The sequence below is a fragment of the Otolemur garnettii genome, unplaced genomic scaffold (assembly GCF_000181295.1).
Source record: "Otolemur garnettii isolate 467f Iridium unplaced genomic scaffold, OtoGar3 scaffold00003, whole genome shotgun sequence".
Taxonomy (NCBI): domain Eukaryota; kingdom Metazoa; phylum Chordata; class Mammalia; order Primates; family Galagidae; genus Otolemur; species Otolemur garnettii.
The window spans coordinates 24,936,503-24,956,923 of NW_003852398.1; the positions used below are offsets into that span (position 1 = coordinate 24,936,503).

At 43.3% G+C, this 20,421-nt stretch overlaps 1 protein-coding gene across 1 annotated transcript in view; it reads left to right on the forward strand.

Annotated features, from left to right (window-relative positions):
* Positions 1-16,693, forward strand: part of CCDC69 (coiled-coil domain containing 69) — a 38,930-nt gene extending 22,237 nt beyond the window's left edge. Inside the window, exons 4-9 of the mRNA XM_012809344.2 lie at positions 218-305; positions 12,303-12,376; positions 13,995-14,096; positions 14,591-14,710; positions 15,569-15,666; positions 16,386-16,693. Coding sequence (XP_012664798.1) covers positions 218-305; positions 12,303-12,376; positions 13,995-14,096; positions 14,591-14,710; positions 15,569-15,666; positions 16,386-16,563 — 660 coding nt within the window. The 3' untranslated portion in view covers positions 16,564-16,693. The remainder of the gene's footprint in view (positions 1-217; positions 306-12,302; positions 12,377-13,994; positions 14,097-14,590; positions 14,711-15,568; positions 15,667-16,385) is intronic.
* The last annotated feature ends 3,728 nt before the right edge of the window (positions 16,694-20,421 follow it).

The following is a 20,421-nucleotide window of genomic DNA, read 5'->3' on the forward strand; positions in this document are numbered from 1 at the left end:
GGGAACCCCCTAACTATGCCCTAATGAGGGCAAAGTCTGCCACGCCGGCTGTGCCTTGGAAGGCTCATGCTCTCTCTGGGCATATGATTCTCATCCCTCAGAGGAGGGTGTGGGACTGATCACCAAGCTCCTGGTAGCCCCAGCAGGTAGTAAGTGGCTAAGAGAGGCCGTCTGAACCTACTCTGTCTCAGTCCTGCTTGGGACTCTTGCCCCCCAGGTGGAGAAAGAGCGGGAGCTAGAGCTTCAGGAGAGATTGGATGAGCAGCGAAGGGCACTGAAAGGAAAGCATGAGGAGGCCCTGCAAGGTGAGTAAGGATGGAGGTGCTCCACTGGCGAGGGGGAGGGAGGCCTCTCCTGGCCCCACCTGCTGGGTTCACTCAGGACTCCCGCCAGCCCCTCCGTCTTCCCTCTGGTCTATATGCAGTGAATCGCCAGGGTCTTGGCCCTAGCAGGGTGATGAACTTTTCCTGTGGGCCATGGCTTTAAAAATCTGGCACCATACTTTGAGTTTCCTTATTTGAGAGGTTTTTTTTCTTTCCACTGTAAAAGCAATGTATATTCATTAAAGGAAAGCTGGAAAACCTAGAAAAATAGGAGAATTGTAAACTAGCCACATTCTGTCATTACAATTTACAGTTAGGTTGGTTGTTGAGAAAACAAACTTTCTTTCCTCTTACATCGCCACATGTGATCATCATAGAAAATTTAGAATCTATAGATTAAACAAAAAGATCTTATAGCACAGTGGGTAAGATCTCATTCTCTGGAGCCATCCATGGTCCTTGGGTTTGAATCCCCGCTCCAACACTTAGCCGCTGTGTAACCTTGAAGAATTTACTTTATCTCCTTAAAATGTTCTTTGTAAGAATTAAACAATTTGATAATAGTCAGGCAGAATTTAGAACAGTGCAAGATACTTGGCAAACACTTATTTTCATATCTTTTTAGGTCTGAGAAAAATAACATCATGATTAATTCCACCCAGTGCTAACAACGGTCAACCCCTTCCACACAAATCCCTTTCATTTCTTTTTCAGTGTACGTATACATGTGAATATATGCATACACTTTGTAAAGAGAAAGCAAATTGGTATTTTTCACTTTGAATTGTGTAAGCATCCTGTCATTAAACTCTTCTACAACCTAAGTTTTAGTAATGACATAGCATTCTAATAGGTACCCTCTTTCATTTTAACTAAGTGCTGTCGCTTGTGGATTTAGGTAATTTCAAAACTTTTGCCCTTGTTTGTAACAGCAATGATACTTTCAGAGTGAATCCCATTTTGTAACATTTTTGACATATTCATGATTCTTTTTTTAGAAAAATATGATGTGGCAAAGTTTATTTACCTATCTGTACAGTATCGCTATGTATTTTTTTATTTTGGCAAAATATGCAGAACATTTAGCATTCATGACTTAGTACATTCACAGTACCATGCAACCATTCTCACTATCTAGTTCCAGAATATTCTTTTTTTTTCTTTTTTGGCCAGGGCCGGGTTTGAACCCACCACCTCTGGCATAAGGGGCTGGCACCCTACTCCTTGAGCCACAGGCCCCACCCAAGTTCCAGAACATTCTTATCACTCCAAAAGAAAACCCTACACCTACCATTTTAACCCCACCTGGCCCCTGTCATCTCTTGGCAACTACCAATCCACTATCTCCATGAACTTGTCCATTCTGGATACTCATATAAATAACATTGTACAACCTGTTTCCCTTACCCAGCATAATGTTTCCAAGGCTCATCCACGGTCCAGCCTGCATCTGCACTCCATTTCTTTTTATGGCTGAATAATATTCCATTGCACTTTATCCATTCATTAGCTGATGGACACCTGGGCTGGTCTGCCCTTTGGCCACTATAAATAGTGCCACTGATACAAGCACCTGCTTGAACAGCTGTTTTCAGCTCTCCTAGGCAGACACTCAGGAGGAGAACTGCTGGGTCCTATGGTGATTCTGTCCTTAACTTTTTGAGAAACTGCCAAACTCTTTTCACAGTGGTGGTACCGCTTTCTGTTCCCACTAGCAGTGCACAAGGGTTCCAGTGGCCCCACATCCTTGTCAACACTTGTTGTTTTCCATTATCATTACCATTATTGCCATCCTAGTATGTGTGAAGTGGTATCTCACTGTGGTTGTGATTTTCGTTTCCCTAATAACTAATTTTGTTAAACACCTTTTCATGTTGTGTATCTTCTTTGGGGAAGGTCATCTATATTTTTGATGCTGTTGAAATTGACCTTGCAAATGCTCTACCAGTTTTTCCCTTTCCCCAGAGTTATTTATCTTTTTAAAAACATACTTATGATTATTTTGTATGTAAAATTTTTTAGACTGTACTTTTCATTTAACATTGTGTCAAACACATTTCCAAGTAATTATGCTACTAATAAAATATTTATAAAATCCAGACCATAATATACATGGTTTTCTTTTATTTTTTTTTTGTGTGTGTGTGTGAGTATAGTCATCTAGATTTTAGCCACTGTAAGTAACACTGTTCTAAACATCTTTTGTGTAAAGATGTGCCCACATTTCACATTTTGTCGTTAGATTTTTTTTTGAAATGAAATAACTAGTACAGAGGTCTGAACAATTTAAAGAATCTTTTTTTTTTTTAAAACAAGCCTCAAGCTGTCACCCTAGGTAGAGTGCTGTGTTGTCACAGCTCACAGCAACCTCCAACTCCTGGGCTTAAGTAATGCTCTTGCCTCAGCCTCCCAGGTAGCTGGGACTATAGGTGCCCGCCACAACACCCAGTTATTTTTTGGTTGTAGTTGTCATTGTTATTTGGCTGGCCCTGGCTGGATTTGAACCCCCCAGCTCTGATGTATGTGGCTGGCGCCTTAGCCGCTTCTGATGTACATGGCTGGAGCCTTAGCCACTTGAGCTACAGGCACCCAGTGGATTTTAAGAATCTTGAAACATATTGCAACATTAACACAAAACATTGTGAAATGGAAGTAAAGCCCTTGCCTAGGCATTTGAAGCTTTGCCTTTTAATACTCCCACACCCTGTTAAATAGGGTTGTCTCCCAACCTGCTTGAATCTCCATTCAGTTTCTTTCTTTTTTTCTTTTTTTGGCCGGGGCTGGGTTTGAACCTGCCACCTCTGGTATATGGGGCTGGCATCCTGAGCCACAGGCACTGCCCACACCCATTCAGTTTCTACATCTTTAAAATCTACTGGGTGGCGCCTGTGGCTCAGTGGGCAGGGCGCCAGCCCCATATACTGAGAGTGGCAGGTTCAAACCCGGCCCTGGCCAATCTGCAACAAAAAAATAGCCAGGCACCTGTAGTCCCAGCTATTTGGGAGGCTAAGGCAAGGGAATCGCCTAAGCCCAAGAGCTGGAGGTTGCTGGGAGCTGTGATGCCAGAGCACTCTACCGTGGGCGATAAAGTGAAACTCTGACTCTACAAAAAAAAATAAAAAATAATAAAAGAAAATCTACTTTCCCTGCCTCACAAGGCTTTATGGGAAAATATCTTTGTCCTCCTAGCATTGTTTTGATTTTTTTTTTTTAGCCCTCGGTAGAGTGCCATGCTGTCACACAGCTCACAGCAACCTCCGACTCCTGGGCTTAGGCGATTCTCTTGCCTCAGCCTCCCAGTAGCTGGGACTACAGGCACCTGCCACAATGCCCAGCTATTTTGTTGTTGTAGTTTAGCTGGGGCTGGGTTTAAACCCGCCACGCTCGGTATATGGGGCCGGCACCCTACCCACTGAGCCATATACACCACCCGTTTTGATATTTTTTTAATCTTATGAATATTAATATGTTGATAATATAGGCAATACCTTCTCTTCTGGCTTTTAACTAGGAAATTTATCTTGAGTTTGGCCCATCAGTCAGAATTCTTTTCTAGTAGTTTTTAAATTGCATGGCATGTATTAAGTGCTATATAAGCTTGTGTTAAGTAAATGAATAAAAGCATAGCATGATGGAAATACATGAGATTTTGTGTGGGGAAAGGTACACAAATAATCAGGAGAGGCTAGTCGTGGTTTTCTATATTCAATAACTTTTTGTTGTCTTTTATTTTCTGTTTTTAATTTTTAAACTGTAACATAGTAAAACTGACTATCTGTGTACAGTTCCATACATCCTAACACCTATATAGACTCTTGTAACTATCACCACAATCAGGATACAAAACAGCTCCCTCACCCCCCAAACTCTCTCTGACCCCCCTATGCTAGCATCCTCCCCTCTCCCAACCTCTGGCAACCACTGATCTGCTCCCCATCACCCTAGTTTTGTCTGTTCGAGGCTATTATATAAATGAAATAACACAATATGACCTTTTATATTGGATTCTTTCTTCCATCATGATGCCTTTGAGATTCATTCAAATCCTTATATGTTTCAATAATCCATTCCTTTTCATGGCTGACTTGTATTCCATTCTTTAACTCATTCACTTGTTGCAGGACATTTGGGTTATTTCCAGTTCGAGGCAATTATGAGTAGAGCTGTTCTAACATTTGTATATAGCTGTTAGTGTGGACTTGTTTTCATTTTTGTTGAGTAAATATATAGGAATGGGATTGATAGGTCATATAAGTGTATACTTAGCTTTATGAAAAACAGTTGAATTGCTTTCCACAGTGACTACCATTTTATACCATCAGTGATTTCTGAGTTCCACTGTTTTCACCAACACTTATTGTCACTGTCATTTTGGGGGTTTTTGTTTGTTTTTTGAGACAGAGCTGTCACCCTGGATATAGTGCTATGGTGTCATCAAGCTGTCACCCTGGATATAGTGCTGTGGCATCACAGCTCAAAGCAACCTCCAGCTCCTGGGCTTAAGTGATTCTCTTGCCTCAGCCTCCCAAGTAGTTGGGACTACATACACCCACCACAATGCCAGGCTATTTTTTGGTTGTAGTTGTCATTGTTGTTTGGCAGGCCAGGCTGGATTCAAACCTACCAGCTCTGGTTTATGTGGCTGGCGCCCTAGCTGCTGAGCTACAGGCGCTGAGCCTGCCTATTCTCTTTGGTCAAATGTCTGTTCAAGTCTTTTTCCTCATTTTAATTAGCTTGTTTGTTGTTACTATTGCTTTTTGAAAGTTCTTTATATATTTTAGATGGGTTCTTTGTATTTATAAAGATTTTTTTCCTAGTCTGTGGTGTTTTTTTTTTTTTCATTTTCTTAATAATGTCTTTCACAAAGCAAAACTTTTAATTTTTTTTAATTGTTTGGGATTCTTTTCTGTTACAAAGAATTAGCTTACAATGATTGCAGCTATTAGGTAAAGTCTCTCTTAGAATTGTGTCCCACCCCTACAAAGCTTTTAATTTTTACAAAGTCCAGTTCATTCTTTTTTAATTTTCTTTATTGTACTTTTGGTATCATGACTATGACCTCTTGGCTAAACCCCAGGTAACAAAGATTTTTCTCTTGTGTTTTCTTCCAAAATTTTTATGTCTTAAATTTTCATTTAGATCTATGATCTATATAATCATGTGGGCTTTTCTTTCCACTGAAAATATGGTAGATTACATTGATCTGAGTATTCAAATACAGTCATCCCTCAGTATCCACAGGAGATTCATTCTGGGACCCGCCGTGAATACCAAAATTCCCAAATGCTCAAGTCCAGTATGTAAAGTAGCATAGTATTTGCATATAACCTATGCATATCTTCCCTTGTACTTTAAGTCATCTCTAGCTACTTATAATAACTAATGCAGTGTAAATGCTACATAAATAATATAGGTTTTTTTGCATTTTTATTGTTACATTGTTTTATTTTTTTCAAATATTTGCAATCCATGGTTGGTTGATTCCACAGATGCAGAACCTACAGATACAGAGAGCCAATTATAATGAATTCACCTTGCATTTCTGGCATAAGATCTTCTTGGTTGTGGTATATTACTCTTTTTGTATATTGCTGAATTTGACTTGCTGATGTTTTATTGAGGATGTTTGCATCTATGCTCATGAGGGATCTTGTTCTGTAGTTTTCTTACATCTTCTGTCTAGTTATAGTATCTGGGTAAAACTTGTCTCATGGAGTGAGCTGGGAAATTATTCCTTCCTCTTCTATTTCTGGATGAGTTTATATAGAATTTTTAAATGTTTAGTAGAATATGCCATTGAAATCATCTGTACTTAGATATTTCTTTTTCACAAAGTGTTTAACTACGAATTCAATTTCTTTAATAGTTACAAGAATGTCCAAATTATATAATTCACCTTGGGTGAATTTTGGTAGTTTGAATTTTTGAGGAATTGATACATTTCATCTAAGTTGTGAGATTTATGTAAATATAATTATTCATAGTATTCTCTTAATATCCTTTCTTTTTTTATTTTCTAATAAGACTAAATTTATTCAATACCCTAGTAAAAGTTTTGATTGTAAGTATCCAACAGTATACAAAAATATAAAACAGATCTATAGATTTCTAATATATTAATACAAAGTGTATGACTACATACAGTACATCCCACAGGCAAAGAGAGGTGGAAGGGGAAAAAGAAGACTGTGGTTGAGGTCTAATAATAAATAAATAAATGAAGTAGAGATGATCCATATCATAGTATATCCTACCACCAATACTGTAGCCAAAATGTACAAAATAATTTTTTTTTTCAAAATAACTCAGGAGGATGATAATGGCTGGACTCCTATAATTCACCTCAAAGGCTGTGAGAGCGGGCCCAACTAACTGTGTAGTCTCTGCATATGGTGGCTTATAGCATGTAGCTTTTTTGCAAGAGGAGGAAATATAAAATGTTCAGATTAAGAACTACAAAACTGGCTCGGCGCCTGTGGCTCAACTGGCTAAGGCGCCAGCCATATACACCTAAGGTGGTGGGTTTGAATACAGCCCAAGCCCGCCAAAAACAACAATGACAGCTGCAACCAAAAAATTGCCAGGTGTTGTGGCAGGCGCCTGTGGTCCCAGCTACTTGGGAGGCTGAGGTAGGAGACTCGCTTGAGTCCAGGAGTTGGAGGTTGCTGTGAGTTGTGATGCCAGGGCACTCTACCCAGGGGGATAGCTTGAGGCTCTGTCTAAAAAAGAACTACAAAACTATAAGGTGTCCATAAAAAGTGACCACTCCTTATTGTTATACTACCCAATTTTTAAAATCCAGTTCAGAAAATAAAAACTAAGTCTATAGCTTTCATAGGAAAGCTATAACCCAATTTTAGCCCAAGAATATGGGGAAAGGAGAGAGGGAGAGGTGGGGTGGGGGGAGGGTGATTGGTGGGATCACGCCTATGGTTCATCCTATAAGGGTACATGTGAATCTCTCTAAATGTAGAATATAAATGTCTTAACTAAGAAAATGACATGAAGGCTATGTTAACCAGTTGGATGAAGGTATTTAAAATTGTGTATGGAAACAGCACACTGTACCCCATGATAGTATTAATGTACACAACTATGATTTAATAAAATAAAAAAACTAAGTCATGTCATTATAAAGCAAGCAAATATTCTTCCCTCATAAAAAGACTGAACTGGTAATATTTTTCTCCTGAACTTCCAGAAAAGAGGCAATAAGAACACTTTGGTTTGGGTTCCATTTTTTGTTTTTTTTTTTTATCCTGCTGGCAACTTCTTCCATCCTTTCACAAGCAGGACACAGGCATTGCAGATGTCTCCCGAACGAGTTTCATGCAACCCAAAACAGCTCTGAAAGTCCTTTCCATAGCATTTACTGTCAGTGAATTGAGAAATGGAGGACTTAGCTCTGCTAATACAGCAGCCCTGTATACTTTGGTACATCTTTGGCTTGTGAAAACCAAACATCTTTTCTTCCGGGCAAGTCTACCAAAAGCAGCTGTTCCTTGCTCAATAGCATTGTTGAGGTGTGGAGTGTGTGCCAGGCCAACCCACCTCCCAGTCCAAGCACTCCCTCCTCCTCAACTGCCTTGTCTAGAAAGATTGTCTCCTGAAGTTCTGCTGTTGCTACCGCTGGCCGGGAAGGTATAGATTCCACTTTCTTAATATCTTTTCAAATGTCTTCTGTGGCTGCAGGATTATCACCTTTTTTTGTTCCTGATATTAGTAATTTGTGTATTATCCATCAGTTTGCTTGAGATTATCGATTTTATTCTAAGTTACAGCTTTTAGTTTCATTGATTCCCCCCCATTTTCCCATTTTAAATCTTACTGTTGTTATTTTTATTTCTGTTTTCTGTTTACTTGCTTTATATTTAGTTATCTCTCCTTTTTTTATGTCTTAATCTAGAAGCTTAGGTTATTAAGACCATTCTTTTCTAATGTTAGCATTTTTAATGCTATAAATTTCCCTCTAAATACTGCTTTGTCTACCTTTAACAAATTGATCTTTTGTATTTTTATTTTTGTCCATTGTAAAATATTTTCTAATTTTCCTTAAGACTTCCTCTTTGGCATTGAATATTTAGAAGTATGTTTATAAGTATTTGTGGACTTTCCAGTTCTTTTTCTGTTATTGATGTCAATCCAGTTTGATTCCATTATTGTCAGAAAAATAAAGTTTGTATTTTGTTGCTTTTGTAATTTGTTAAGATTTGTTTGATAACTAAGGATATGGTCTATCATGTGAATGTTTCATGTATACTTAAAAAAGAATGTATATTCTGTTATTTTTAGGTCAAGTATTTTATAAATCAATTAAAGTTCGGTTGCTGATTTCCTGTCTTTGTTTTTAATTGACTACTGAAGAGTATTGAAGTCTCCAACTATAATTGTATATTTTATCTATTTCTCATTTCAGTTCTTCATCTGAAATTAATATAGCTACTACAGCTTTCTTTTGATTAATGTTTCTTTGTTCATTCATCCCTTTACTTTTAACCTACATATGACACATTAGAGTGGGGTTTTTGTAAATAGTGTACATAGTTGAGTTTTAAAAATCCTTTCTGGCATATCCCACCTTTATTTTGTGTGTTTAAAGAATTTAATGTTGTGGCTGGAACAGTGGCTTGCACCTGTAATCCTAGCACTCAGGGAGGTTGAGGTGGGTGGCTTGCTTGAGCTCAGGAGTTTGAGACTAGCCTGAGCAAAAGCAAGACCCCATCTCTACTAAAAGTAGAAAAATTGAGGCAAGAAGATCCCTTGAGCCGAAGTTGGAGGTTGCCGTGAGCTATGACACCACAGCACTCTACCCAGGGTGATAGCTTGAGAATTTGTCTCAAAAAAAAAAATTCCATGTGTTGTTGATATGTTGTTTGGATTTGTGTATTTTAGTTTTTCTATTTTTTTTAATCTTCTGTTTCACTTTCCTGCTTTCAGAGTATTTGAACACTTTTTAGTATGCCATTTTAACCTATATCTTATCTTTCTTACTGTATCTCTTTGTATAGTTTCTTTTTAGTGCTTGCTCCAAGAATTATAACACACTTATTTAACATTCTACTGAGAATTAAAATTTTGCCACATCAAATGGAATATAGAAAATATACCATCACTTAGTTTCTTCTGTCCATTCCCTTTTTGTTCTATTTCTATATTGTGTCTACATATGTTGATTACCCCTCAGACGGTGTTAAAATTTTGGCTTTTATTTATCAATTATATTTTAAAGAGCTCAAAAGTAGAAGAGTAGGCTTCCATATTTACCCAGACATTTACTAGTTCTGTTCATCTTGCTACATTCCTGAAGTCCAAGTTTCCTTCTGGTATCATTGGAAGAATTTCCTTCAGCAATTCTTTTAGAGTAGATCTGGTGAGAAATTCTTAGTTTTCCTTCCTCTGAGAATAAAGGAAATTTCACCTTCATTTCACCTAGATTTTTTTCTTTGTCAATAGCTTTCAGAAATGACATTTCTGGGTATGTATTTATTTGGGTTTTCTTTGGAGCCCAATGAGCCTCTTTATTCTGTAGGTTTATGTTTTTCCAAATTTGAGAAATTATTAACTGTTCCTTCTTCAAATAACTTTTCTGTGCTTTTTCTCCTCTTCTTCTTTGACACTTTCTTATAGGTTCTTGAGGCTCTCTTCTTTTTTTTTTTTTTGTTCCAATCATTTTTCTCCTTATTGTCCAGATTAGATCATGTTTATTGATCTATCTTGAAGTTCACTGGCTCTTTCTTATCTCCATTCTACTATTGATTTCTCCTAGTGTATTTTTTATTTCACATACTGTATATTTTAATTCTAAAATTCCTTTTGGTTCTTCTTAATATCCCTAGTTATTTGATAAGACTTTCTCTTTTTCCATTCTTTTAAAGAATGTATTCACCCTTACTTCTTTTTCCTTTTTTCTTTTTTAATCTTTTCTTGCCATCAATAGCGGAACACTCTTACTTCTTGGAGCATTATTTTTTATGAGACAGAGTGAAACTCTGTTGCTGTTAGTAGAGTGCCCTGGTGTCATAGCTCACAGCAATCTCATACTCTTGGGCTCAAGCAATTCTCTTGCCTCTTGAGTAGCTGAGATTACTGGCACCCACTACAGTGCCTAGCTATTTTTAGAGATAGTGTCTTGCTCTTGCTCAAGCTGGTCTTGAACCCATGAGCTCAGGCAATTCACCAGCCTTGGCCTCCCAGAGTGCTAGGATTACAGGTATGAGCCTCTGGCCTATTACAGCATTTTTATAATCGCTGCCTTAAGAACTCTGTTACTGGCTCGGCGCCTGTGGCTAAAGCGGCTAAGGCACCAGCCACATACACCTAAGGTGGCAGGTTCGAATCCCCAGCCCGGGCCCGCCAAACAACAATGATGGCTGCAACCAAAAAATGGCCAGGCGTTGTGGCGGGCGCCTGTAGTCCCAGCTACTTGAGAGGCTGAGGCAGGAGACTCGCTTGAGCCCAGGAGTTGGAGGTTGCTGTGAGCGTGATGCCATGGCACTCTACCCAGGGGGATAGCTTGAGGCTCCGTCTCAAAAAAAAAAGAACTCTGTTACTAATTCCAACATCAATGGCATCTGAGCATGGACATCTGATGGATGTCTTTTCTCAGAGGAGTTGAAATTTTCCTGCTACTTTGAATGATAAATAATTTTAGATTATATGCTTAGCAGTTGAGGTTGTTTTTAATATTTCAATACATGCAATTCTGGGTTTTGTTTAACTCTGCTGGTTCAGTAGTATTTCAAATTCTGCTCTTCTTGCCCCCTCTGCCTTTATCATTTACTTTTCAGTCCAGGTTTTATAGGTACATTCAGTAGAACAAACCTTGCTGTAGGATAAACCATAATACCTTGAACCAGAACCTGTACAATAGGCAAAATTAACAAATTAGGCCCATAATTTTTAAAAATTATTAAAGCAATAACTGAGAAAATGACATGAAGGCTGTGTTGAGCAGTTTGATGGAAGTATTTCAGATTGCATGTGAAAACCCCACACTGTACCCCAGAAGTGCATTAATGTACATAGTTACCATTCAATTAAAAAAAAAATTATGGCTGTAACTTTTATGTGACTAGTCTTATTAATTTTGACTGCTCTGTCACATTTATCATCACTGAACATTCTCTTATTTGTCTCTGCTATCTACCTGGCCCCTGGCTGTATTAAACATGTGTCCCTGTCCTCTCTGTTCCATTTCCCATCTGCCCATTGATTGGTCATTTCCCTGGTGTCTTCTTTCAGCTGAGACAAGGTTGGAATTTCCAAAAGGAACTTTTCTGGGAAATGTGGGATGATACATGCAACTGTATTGCTTTGGGGAATAATAACAATTCCAGCTCAGAAGAGCATTGCCCCATCTGGAAAGCCCTTACATGTCCTTATCTCATGTGATCCTTGAGTCGCCCCTTAGAGACAACCAGACCTGGCTTATTGACCTGACCATAATTGAGGCAACAGGGTTTTTAAATGTTTGATGTGATCTTCTTAAGGTCACTTAGTTCTGCAGAATCAGAGCCAGGACCAGGTAGCTTTCCTGGACACAAATCCAATGTGCTTACCAGTTTCATTTATGTTTTGCGTTGACAACTAGTGATTTAATGATTTGTGATTCCCCTAACCCAATTTATAAAACATTGGCCCTGTGCATTTTCGAGGGCCTGAAGCAATCTGAGGAAAAGAAGTTTGCCACAAGATCTTTGGATCTTAGCTTTAGTGAGGTATGGGCAGCACCCACAATCTGGTAGTGTTCCTCCAAGTATATAATTAGTTTCTATTTCTATGAACTTTTGTTAAATATCTAGTGTATTTCTGGCACAGCCCAAAGCAAGCCTAGGAGGTAGAAGGATAAATATGACCACTCCCAGGGTCCCAGCCCCTGTGGGTCCAGGTGATCATCTGGATCTTTCTGGTCCTTAAGGGGCTTTCCAGAAGGGTTTGGGGAGAAGTATCTGAGCTTACAGAGGTCTTCTTTCCCTACAGTCCTCCGGGCCTCGTATGAACAGGAGAAAGATGCTCTTACCCACTCCTTCCAAGAGACCAATGCTGCCCTCCAGGTGAGAGGAGTGGGCCAAGTCAGTGTCTGGTAAGTGTAGGGAAGGACCAGCAGGAGAGCAGCACGGAGCCTCGGAACAGCCCAAACCATGGTCTCTACCTAGGTATGAGGGACAGAGGTGACTGTCTTTGTGTATCCAAGCCCCTGAATTTGTTGACTAGGCTGTTAGCTCAGGAGGACATGTTTGCAAATCAGGGCTGGCTTATTTCTCAAAGGATTGTTCTGAGATCTTGGAAATGGCATGGGCCAGGTGCCACAGTGTGATGAGACTGGTGGGCACATGCACAGAGGCCTGTGGAAGTATAAAAGGAGGCATCTAGCTCAACTTGGCTGTTCAAGGAAGATACTCTAGAGAGTGTGAGATCTAAGCTGGAACCTGAAGGGTGGGTTAGAATTCCCTAGGTGTGGCTCGGCGCTTGTGGCTCAAGCAGTTAAGGCGCCAGCCACATACACCTAAGGTGGCAGGTTCGAATCCCCAGCCCGGGCCCGCCAAACAACAATGATGGCTGCAACCAAAAAATGGCCGGGCGTTGTGGCGGACACCTGTAGTCCCAGCTACTTGGGAGGCTGAGGCAGGAGACTCGCTTGAGCCCAGGAATTGGAGGTTGCTGTGAGCTGTGATGCCATGGCACTCTACCCAGGGGGATAGCTTGAGGCTCTGTCTAAAAAAAAAAAAAAAAAAAAAAAGAATTCCCCAGGTGGAGAAGGGTAGGAAGGGTGTTGTTCTGGGCAGGGGAAAAAAAGGCAATCTGGCTCAACACCCATAGCTCAGTGGTTATGGTGCCAGCCACATACACCAGGGCTGATGGGTTTGAACCCAGCCCATGCCTGCTAAACAATGACAACTACAACAAAAACAGCCAGCCATTGTAGCAGGTGCCTGTAGTCCCAGCTACTTGGGAGGCTGAGGCAAGACAATCACTTGAGCCTAAGAGTTTGAGATTGCTGTGAGCGGTGACACCACAGCACTCTACCAAGGATGACATAGTGAGACTGTGTCTCCAAAAAAAAAAAAAATGGCAATCTATTCAAAGGCATGGAAGAAAGGAGAAAAAATGTGGAATACCTGGCAAACTGAAAGAAATCCAAGATGTCTGGGGTATACGAATGGGAGAGAGGGCTAAGGCTGGAGAGGTGGGCATAGGGCCCAAGATAGGATCCCTGAGCTATATGATGGAGTTGTACTCTATCCTAAAGGTGTAAAGGTTAGGATTTAAGTAGAATAAATTCTCGGCAGGGAAAAGGTTTGGAGACAAGAATGCAGTTTGCATTTTGGGGAGTAATGTGATATTTGGCTGCAGGAGAGGATGTGTGCAGGGGGCAGTGAGAGTAAGACTGGAAGAGTTCATTGAGCCTGGTTTAGATGGGCTTTGAACGCCAGGCCAGCACTGGCCTTGAATGCCAGGACATTGTTCCCAAGGATTAGGAAGCCATCACAGGCTTTATAACAAGAGGTGGGGCTGATATGTTTCAGGCAATAGTTGAAGTAGAAGAGTCCAATATTGTCATGTAGGGTAGACTAAAGAACCTAAAATATTCCCTCTTTAGGATAAGATGAAATCTACCTACAGCCCTTATGAGCCAGGCTTTGATCATCTCCTTCCCATTCTCTTCACCAGGAAACTGTAGCCAGACTGACCTCACAGCTGGAGGCCTTCCAGGCCAAGATGAAGAGGGTAGAGGAGTCCATTCTGAGCCAAGACTACAAGAAGCACATCCAGGTATGTGGCAGTTCATCTGGGGCCTTTCCTCCTCAAATCTCAAGGGAGGTTAGGGTCAAGCAACAGGAAAGGCCACCCTCTCTTCAAGGACAAGGCTCAGGCCTGACATCTTACCTTCACAAGTGCCCCTGGCAAGAGGGTCCCCATTTTGCTGAGGGGGAAAGTAGACTCTGTGAGACCCATAGGGAGAGAAACGTACTCAGGCTCTGGATTCAAAGAAAACTAAGTACAAATAGCAAACTCATTGCACTACTGGTTAGTGAAAATCACTCAGCCTGTATGAACCATAGCCTCCTCATCTGGTAAGGTATAGCACATGCCTCACAGGCTGTTACACAGGTAAAGTAGGTAAAGCATATTAAAAACTTACTATGGAGTTAGAGAAGGAGGCTTGTGAAAGCCCAACAGTGAGTTGGCGGCAGAATGGGGAGGAGGAAGTTAGCCCATGCCCTTCTCTACCTGTTGGTTTATTGATGTCACCCATCCTTGTCTAGGATTATGGGAGCCCCAGCCTGTTCTGGGAGCAGGAGCTAGAGAGCTTGCACTTTGTCATCGAGATGAAGAATGAGCGTATTCATGAGCTGGACAAGCGGCTGATCCTCATGGAAACAGTGGTCTGTGGCTGGGGGTGGCTGGGGTGACTGGGGGTACAGACCCAGGCTCCTGCTTTCTGAGCACGTCCTTTGTTAAACTCACAGAGGGGAGATGGCTCTAGGAGCCCCAGCCTGGTATATGGTAGCTTTGACCTGCTGCATGTGCTGACGAGCTGAGGTTGATCTGTGGCCCATCTAGGGAGAGCAGTGGCTCTTTATCTTGTTGTGGTTGCTGTGCTTCATGTGGCTACTGATTGCTGTAACTTGGGCATGCTAGGGCAGCTAGCCTGGCCAACCAGGAGGAGCCAGCAGATGCCACATGCCAGGCAGGGGCTGAGGAAGGAGGTAAGGCTGGAGGGAATAAGGCCAGTGATAAGCGAGGATAGGGCTGGAAGCTATGGGCATTGAGGGCACAGGAGAGCAGACGCCCCAGAAACCTTGGGTTGAATCCAAGCAGAGCCTACATTGCTCTGAAAGAAGTCTCCTTGGCCTCCCATGTGCCATGCACCATCTCAAACATGCCCTATCAATTTTGTTCAGTCATCTTTGTAGAAATGCATAAGAAACAAACTTAATTACATATAAAATCCTTCTTACTTTTGGAGAACAAAAAATATATATTCTTCTATGAACTGACGGTGATATGAGGTAGTAGTGGCTGTATTTTTTAAATGTTCTTCTGTGGTCAAATTAAAAGTCAGCAACCCTCTGTTAGCTCCTTAGTTTTATTATCTTAGGTTGTCTTCTTGCTCCATGAAATGTAACATCTAGTCTAGAATGAATCAGCATTTTCTGTGACCACAGATAAGAGGGAGGTGATAGCATATGCTGTGGCATGCGAGTTTGGCAGCTTTCTGAGCTCCTTCTGGTTTGTTACAGAAAGAAAAAAATCTGATGTTAGAGGAAAAAATCACAATCCTGCAACAGGAGAATGAGGACCTCCATGTCCGGGGCCGGAACCAGGTGGTCCTGTCAAGGTAGCTGTCCTGTCCCCTTTCCTCTTGTCCTCACCCTTGCAGCCAACATTTCCAGTTGGGAGATTCTGCAAGGAGCCTGGGGAATGGATTGACAGGTAGGCCCAGGGGCTGTCTAGGGAATGTGGCTCCCCTTTCCCTGGGCGTTAGGAACCTAAGGGACCATTCCTGCCCAGAAACCAAAGGCCCAATGGCCTGATTAGTGTCTGTATGTCTCTGTCCCGTCTGGGTGGGCTCCTGTGGGAAAGCCCAATATGGAGAAAAGGAAACAGGAAGCTTATGGCTCACCAGGCCTACATGGAATGAATCAATTCTTAGGGCTTAGTAAATCAGAGCTAGTATCATGTGTCAGATATGATTTATTGAATACTATACATATTTCCTCATCTAATCCTCATAATTACTCTAAGAGCTTGAGCCTATTATTAATATTTCTATTTTACAATTGAGGAAACAAATTCAAGGAGAATGAATGGCTTGTCCAAGATTACACAGCTAAGTGGTGAAGGCGAGATTTGGAGCAACCCAGAGCTATTGCCTGTGAGGTTTATGTTCCTTGATCAACAAACTGAATTAGCTCCTTGGTACAGAAAAACAAGGAGGGTGGTAGGGTCCCTGAGGCAGGCTGGTGGCCTGTCTAAGGAGAGCTTCCTAGAGGCATGGGTTGGTTTCTGTAGCAGCTATTCCTGGTAGGCAACCCTGGGCTCTGTCTGCATCCACAGACAGCTCTCGGAAGACCTACTTCTTGCCCACAAGACCCTGGAGAAGGAGACACAGTTACGACGGCAGCTGCAGCAGGAGAAAGAGGAGCTGCTGTACCGGGTCCTGGGGGCTAACGCCTCACCTGCCTTCCCCCTGGCCTCTGTCACCCCCACTGAGGTCTCCTTCCTCGCCACATAGCGCACATGTGGTCATGGTCCCTCCAAAGACTTACCAGAGAAGACAGCAGGAGCTTTTAAGTTATTTTCCCAGGAAGAAACGAGGGTGAGAGTGAGATGAGGAGGCAGGGTGTGTGCCCAGTGAGCCCTGGGGCCTCAGGTCACGTAGAGTCACTGACAGTGCTTTGGAGGCCCCAAGGAAAAGTGTCTTCCCATAAGTTGGCCCAGGGAATAAGCAAGAGGAGTCCTTCCCTCCCTCCCTTTCTCTCTTTCCAAATCGAGGAACGTCCAGGCTTTTCCCAGGGAGGCAGCCTGTGCCATACTGGCCATCTGACACAAAGGAAACAACCCCTGGGTCCAGCTTGTCAGCCTTGCTGCAACTTGCTGGCTTGTCAACTTCCCCAAGGTGTTCCCACTTCTGCCCTGGCCTTCTCTCTGCCTCAGTTTACCCCTGCTATAAAATGGTTGGGGGACTGGCCAAGTGACTTGAGTCCCAGTCTAGGATTGTCTGAAGGTCAGACTGGGGGTGGTTGGGGAAAGTGGACAAACCCTGTGAATAGCCTGAGAAAGATGAGGGCTGCATCCCTACAAGCAGGCTGAGGTTGGTGGGACCAGGCAGCACCCCAGCCAAGGCATCACTCCTGGGGCCAGAGTCTGGTCAGCCAAGCGGCAAAAGCCAGGACGCCATTCCCTTAACCAGGAGAGGCTTGTCCCCTCAGCCCTCCTGGTCCTTCCATCTCAGTGCCATGTGGGTCCAGGGGGTATCCTAGTGGTTCTGAGGACACTCAACATTCAGGGCTGGCACTTCCTGCTGTAAAGATGAGGAAACCAAGAAGCAAATCTATGACTTGGTTTTCTTCCTCCTTCCTCTCCCTGGCCCCTACCCACTTTAAGTTTCTCCTTTACACCTGCTCGCAACTCTTCCTTCTACACCCTGAGTCCAGGCCCAGGGCCCCCAGCAGTGAAGAGGGGTGGTCAAAGTAACTAACCTCAGCAGGCCACCCAGCCCTGGCCATCTGTGGATCTCAGATCCTTCTCAGGAAGCTTCAGGTCAGCCGGAGATTGTAATAAAAACCTCTCCCCTGCAGAGAGCATCTCCATCAAAGTGCTTTACACACCCCTCCCTCCCTGGTCCTCATGAGATCCCTGAAGCAGTTTTCTATCCCTCATTAGCAACAGGGTGAGCTGAGATCAAGGCACCAAAGGGAGTAGGGCGCCAGCCCCATATACTGAAGGTGGCACCTTCAAACCCGGCCAAAAAAACAAAGAAAAAGAAATTATGGGCTCTGCCTATGGTTCAAGGAGTAGGGTGCCGGCCCCATATGCTGGAGGTGCAGTTTCAAACCCAGCCTTGGCCAAAAACTGCAAAAAAAAAAAAAAAAGGTGCCAAAGGGCCCTGTTAGAGGTTCCACAGCTTTAGCCTCAGGCCCTAGGAAAGCGAAGGAACCATCAATCAGCATTTTCCCTCAGTCTTTCTATGGTGACATCAACCCAGACGTCTTTCTTCATTCTCCTGGGGATGGTCTCCATTCATTTCTAGTTCTACAAGTTCAGAGGTGACTGCCCATTTCCCCAGATGGGCAGGGGAAGTGGTGGGGATAGGGGAATGCTGAGCTGCTTCTCCAGCCGTGGTCAAACGGGTCATCTGGGAGCCTTGAGGACAACCTGGATGAAACACACGTGTACTTTTTCATGCAGCTTTTCCAAAGCACATCTGGGATACACTAGTTTATTGGACATTAATAGGTACAACTGGTGGCCAAGTATTTGGGAAACTAGGTTTCATCAAGCTAAACAGATCTGCCACCTGTAGGACTTCTCATAACCTTTAATATGTGGTATGCACTGCAAATTTCCAAGGAGACAAAATATCCAGGATTTCTCAAATCTCTTGGACTAAACGTCTCTCCCTCCACCACCACCCTCTCCCTCCATCCCACCAGTACTTCAGGCTGCAGAATGCACTTTAGAAAGCCTCATTTTAATTGACTGGGGCAAGGCTGGAGAGGGCAAGTTGTGGAGCCAGGTTTCCCTCATGCAGCCTGCAGTGGATGTGAGAAAGAGACAAACTTCTCCTTACTCTGGGGCAGACAAGTCATGGAAACTAAAAGGAACATACAGTATCTTATTAGCCTCTGTGTTTTCCTGGGAGAGGGAGGAGGAGGGTCTTCACCGACGAATTCTGCCAGTGGCAGGGATCATAAAGAGTAAGGCCTGGGGTCTGGCTGGCACACCAGCAGTCCTGGGCTCCCTCCTGGGGTACTGGAGCCTCCTGGCCCTCATTTTGCCCCATGGTGGAGGTAGGACCTGGAGTGAGGGTGAAGACCGAACTGTAAAATGACCTTCAAAGTAGGTCAAGACTTGGAGTAAGGGTGAGGTTGAAACAAGAGGTGAAAACAGTGATGGAAGGGGAGAGTGCAAGAGGTGAATAAGAAGATATCATACTTTTCTGCTCTGTGGGTCCCCTCCTTGACATTGGAAACACCCAGGTCCCCACAGGCACCTGTTTCCTTGCTCCACACCCAGATTCCTGCAGCCAGCGAGGTAGCTAGGAAGAGGTAGGGGGGACACGAGGGCTTTGGGCTATGTGGACTTGAGTGGCAGCTGACCCTGTGCCCTGAAGGTTGGTGGCCCGGCAGGTGTAGATGCCAGCATCCCCGGCCCTGGTCTCTTCCACATACAAGGTGCTCTCTGCCTCCTGCTGAACCTGGCCCTCCTGGTATACCACATGGGCCCGCTCACTGGTGTAGAGGGGTCGGCCTAGCTGCAGGGGACAAAAAGCAGCTGTCCATCAGATACTCCAGGGACCCTCCATGACTCAGGCACCAGCAAGCAGGTAGGAGACACCATGTATCCCTTCGGGGAAAGGAAAAGGGATGTGACCAAGGTCACACCTTGGCTTGGCATCAGAGTACAAGGAAGGCTGGGTTCTTTGTGAAAAACTGTTTCTCAAGTCTGTGGACAGAAGCTGGGGCCTTTTCCCCTACTCAGAGGTAACTCAGCCCAGAGCAGCATTTCCCAAAGTGGGTTTTGTGGACCTCTAGTTCTATAGGAATATTAGTAGGTGCTCCTCCCCAAAGCAGAGAAAGGAAGTGGGGGTGGGGGGTTCATTGCCAACAATGTTTGGGAAACACTGAGGCAAAGTGAAATGAGAGACCAATACTGGCATTACATAGGGATGTGTGTTTTGAATCTCCAAGGCAGGGGCAGTGAGGTAGGCTGGGGGGAACTTTCTGGTATTCTATCATTCCAGGGAACACCTTTGGGGAAATCCTGACAAAACAAAGCCAGTGTCTCCCAACCATCTGTGTGCTACTTTCCCATTCCTGGGTCTGAGTTTCCTCTCCTGACAAATGGGAGAATGACCCCCCTACCCTTTCTACCTCCTAAGGCCTCTGGGGTTCACCTTTATCACATCTTTGCTGCGTCCAGCCCACTGTCCACCATTGCAGGGAATACAGAGATGAAGTCACAAGTTAACTATAAATTCATGCACTCAGACTACCCAAATGACTGGAGCAGAGTAGAGCCCAGAGCATGATAAGTTGAGGGGAAACAGAGAACTCCGGCTGAGTTCCCTTGGCCTCCCTTTCAGGGCTGCTGAAAATGGCAATCGTATCAACAAGTCTCAGCTTGCACATCATTTTATTTCTCCACCCCATACCTGAGTGGCCTCTGGCTGGGTGACAACCCCTCAGTGGGTCTTTCTGCCCCACTCTTTCCCCTGGGACCTATACCAGGTCAGCTCATTGCTCAGACATCTTTGGTGGCTTCTGGGAGTCTAAAGAATAATGCTTGGGTTCCTGGGCCCCCATTTCCCCCCTCCCCGCATTGTCAGCAGGTGGCAGTCCTAGAACAGGTGAATCTGGGTCTCATGCGT